Source organism: Xenopus laevis, chromosome 1L, assembly GCF_017654675.1.
Source record: "Xenopus laevis strain J_2021 chromosome 1L, Xenopus_laevis_v10.1, whole genome shotgun sequence".
In the NCBI taxonomy this organism is placed as follows: domain Eukaryota; kingdom Metazoa; phylum Chordata; class Amphibia; order Anura; family Pipidae; genus Xenopus; species Xenopus laevis.
The window spans coordinates 17,573,484-17,577,131 of NC_054371.1; the positions used below are offsets into that span (position 1 = coordinate 17,573,484).

The 3,648-nt window shown below is 37.9% G+C and overlaps 1 gene segment (V, D, J or C); it reads left to right on the forward strand.

Moving 5' to 3' along the window:
- Positions 1-2,116: 2,116 nt before the first annotated feature.
- Positions 2,117-2,747, forward strand: LOC121401792. The segment is given in 2 exon segments: positions 2,117-2,295; positions 2,422-2,747. Coding segments are annotated over 2 exon segments (375 nt in total).
- Positions 2,748-3,648: the final 901 nt, after the last annotated feature.

A 3,648-nucleotide genomic window follows, 5' to 3' on the forward strand; every position in this document is an offset into this window, starting at 1 on the left:
CGGCGAAGCGAAACGGCGCAAATTCGCCCATCACTACTCTGATGTAATCATTGGGGTCAATACATCACATGTCCACTAGATGGCAGCAAAGTTCCATGGTGGGATTGCTGTACGCAACACACTGAAAAGGCAGAAGCATCTTGTAAGTTCACCAAAAATATCATGTCACAGTCATGTTGCCAAGCTTATGTCGGGTAATTCTTGAAAAGTCCTAAATCAGAGACAAAAAATATGACTGAAATATTGCTTAGATGGAAGGGTTATTGGATTTAAAGGGGTGTTTCACCTTTACATTATCTTTTAGTAAGTTATAGGATGTCCAATTCTAAGCAACTTTTCGGTTGGTCTTCATTATGTATTTTTTTATTGTTATTTGCCTTTTCCTTCTGACTTTTTTTCAGCTTTCAAATGGGGGTCACTGACTCCATCTAAAAAAACAAATGCTCTGTAAAGCTACACATTTATTAATATTGCTACTTTTTATTGCTCATCTTTCTATCCAGGTCCTTTCCTATTCATATTGCAGTCTCTCATTCAAATCAATTTGTGGTTACTAGGGTATTTTGAACCCTAGCAGAGCTACCGAATAAAAATCGAAATAACTCAAAAACCACAAATAATACAAAATATAACCAAATTGCATTTTTTTCAGAATATAACTCTCTACATCATAATAAAAGTTAATTTAAAGGTGAACAACCCCTTACAACTAAGGGATTCAATGATAACAGTCAATGGGGATCTACTTCCAAACAGTGTTTTTGCATAATGATAGGAAAAGTTATCTGTAACTGTAACTGAAAGCAACATGTGTTTATCCATTTCTGTGTCCTCTGACTCTTCTGACTCTTTTGCCAAATACAATTGTCTCCTCTAGGTCTGTTGATCAGCTGGTTTTATTCTACATTGTTTCAGATGTCAGAACCCTGAAGATACCACCTTGATGCTATCAAAAAACTGCACTTTAATAGGTGCTCCTGTATGTACTGGGAGCAACTCAACCTGCTGTGAGAACCTTGGAATTACTGTCAGATTAATAGAGGCAGTAGTAGGAGAGTTATCAAGTATCAAGAGGTCACCTTCACTCCAAACACCAGAAATAAGATCAGTAAACCCAGGAAATTATGTTAAGATAAGTATATGAATTGGTGAGCTCTCATACTGATCTCATACTGATAAGCATGGTGTCTGTGTGCAGTTTCTCCTCTAGAAAGAAAGCTTAAAGCTCACTGAGATTGAGCAAATACAACTTAACGGTTATCCCATCTCTTAAACAGAATGGAAACATCAGATTTTGAAAATATTTGGCTGCATTCAAATTGCAACAAAGCACATTCCCAGATACATTAGTATTAGTAAATTGGATGCATCTGTGGGAGGTAGAACACAATTGAATCAGCAAACATTGTCCCCTTTGTAACTGCAATTCTGGGAAAGAAATCTGCATTGTGGGATTAAACATGGCGATTGTGCTCAAAATTGTGCTCAAGTGGCAACTGAATTTTTTAAAAACAATCTTTATTCATGTATTCATAAAATGCATGCAGTTCCCAATGGTCTAATGAATGCCAGACATAAGCCTGTATATCCTGGTTAGTCTTGAGTGAGTTGTCTACTATTTCCCCTTGTATCCAAAGCTGCTCGTGGCACTGCCGTATAGTTGTGTTTGGCCACGGTGAATCCATCAAACTTCCTGTTAGGAATCACTCTCAAGTGTGTGTATTGACACAGGGGACTCTTGAAAACAAAAGCTAATAGTCGCTCCAGAGATTCCAGAGTATCAATATGTGCAATGGACTTGCTCCTTAAACACTATGGTGCAGGTGTCATTTTAATGCTGAGTGCAAGAAATGACTTAGAAATGTTTTGGCCATTGCATCTGATTTGTGTCAAAACGGAATTACATTTTCATTCAATGCCCACAATTTTGGAAGACAAATCTGCTTTGTGTGGCTGGATTTGCTACTGGATTTGCTACTGGAATTGATGAAAAAAACACTGCATTCTGCATTCAGTAATTCTACAGGTATTCTTATATGAAGCACAACTTGTTGCATTTTGTTTAGGTGCAACCAACCATCAACCACCCTTAAAAGTTAGAGATGTGAGAGGGATGTTGGTTGGTGTTTTGCATAGAGACATTGTGTGGCTAAACTGCAGCTGCTATAAAAGTGCCAGTGTCCCTGTGCCATATTAATGATCTGTATGTGTCACAGTGCATAGATAGAGACATGTCTTATCCCACTTATCTACTGCTGCTGCTGCTGCTGGGGATCCTCCTGATCTTTATCCAGGGTCAGAGATTGTTCCTTTTATTACACTATTCATTTTACATTCACATATTGTAATTGATTTTAAGATGCAAAAATAAATAAAGTATTGTATAACTAAATTAACTATTTCTATTTTCTAATTTTACAGGTTCTTATGGGCAGATTGTAATGACTCAGTCTCCAGATTATGCCTCTGTGTCACCAGGAGAAACTGTCACCCTCACATGTAAAGCCAGTAGCAGTGTTGAGTATAACTGGTTAGCCTGGTACCAACAGAAATCAGGGCAGGCACCAAAGCTGCTGATCTATGCTGCAAGCACCCGACACACAGGGACCCCAGAGCGGATCAGCGGCAGTGGGTCTGGAACTGATTTCACTCTTACAATCAGCAGAATGGAAGCAGAAGATGCAGCAGATTATTACTGTCAGCAGTATAGGAGTTCCCCTCTCACACAGTGATACAGAGCTGAACAAAAACCTTCCTCTTTCAGCTTGAATGCAGATCAGACTAAAACATGAGTCAGGATAATAAGTAGCTCTTTATACAGTTGGGGGGGCAGGGGGAGGCATACAAATGTCCATGCTCTGGCCCCCTAATTTCCACATCATTCTGATTTGCAAGATAGTATCAGCAGGTACAAACATACACAGCAACATTCTGTCTATTGGCAGCCATGATGAGTAGGAGAAGCTGTGAGCAGGGACGATGTCAGGCAATAATGATGAGATGCAAGAAACAAATGATAAAACAGCAGAAATATTATCTATACTGCAAATTTACTTCATTGGGTCTAAAGAAACAACCATTTTTATTTTTGACTTTATAACCCCTTTAATATTTGTGCAATAGTATAGAGACAGCTGGTGTATGATATATTGTTCCCCTTAGCTTTTCTCTTAATCTCATGAAACATTTGGGGGCAGATTTATCAAAAGTTGAGGTGAATTTTCGAATGAAAAAGATTTGAATTTTGAGCTATTATCTGTGTACTTCGACTAGGAATAGTCCAAATTCGATTCGAATTTGAAAAAAAATGAATATCGAAATTTATCATGTACTGTCTCTTTAAAAATTCGATTTTGCCCATTCACCATCTAAAACCTGCCGAATTGCTGTTTTAGCCTATGGGGGACCTCCTAGAACCTATTTGCCTATTTGGAGTGAAGTGGTGGACTATGAAAAATCTAAGGTTTTTTTGGAAATACTTTGAATTGAATTTGATCAAATGCACCATTCCTTCGATTCGTACGATTTGAATTTTGCCGAATACAGACCCATTCAATCGAAAATGGACCTACTCAACCAAAAAAAAAACTTTGACTTAATTTTGGTTGGTCTTTGTGAATTCGAATTTTGACGTTTTTGAAATTTGAA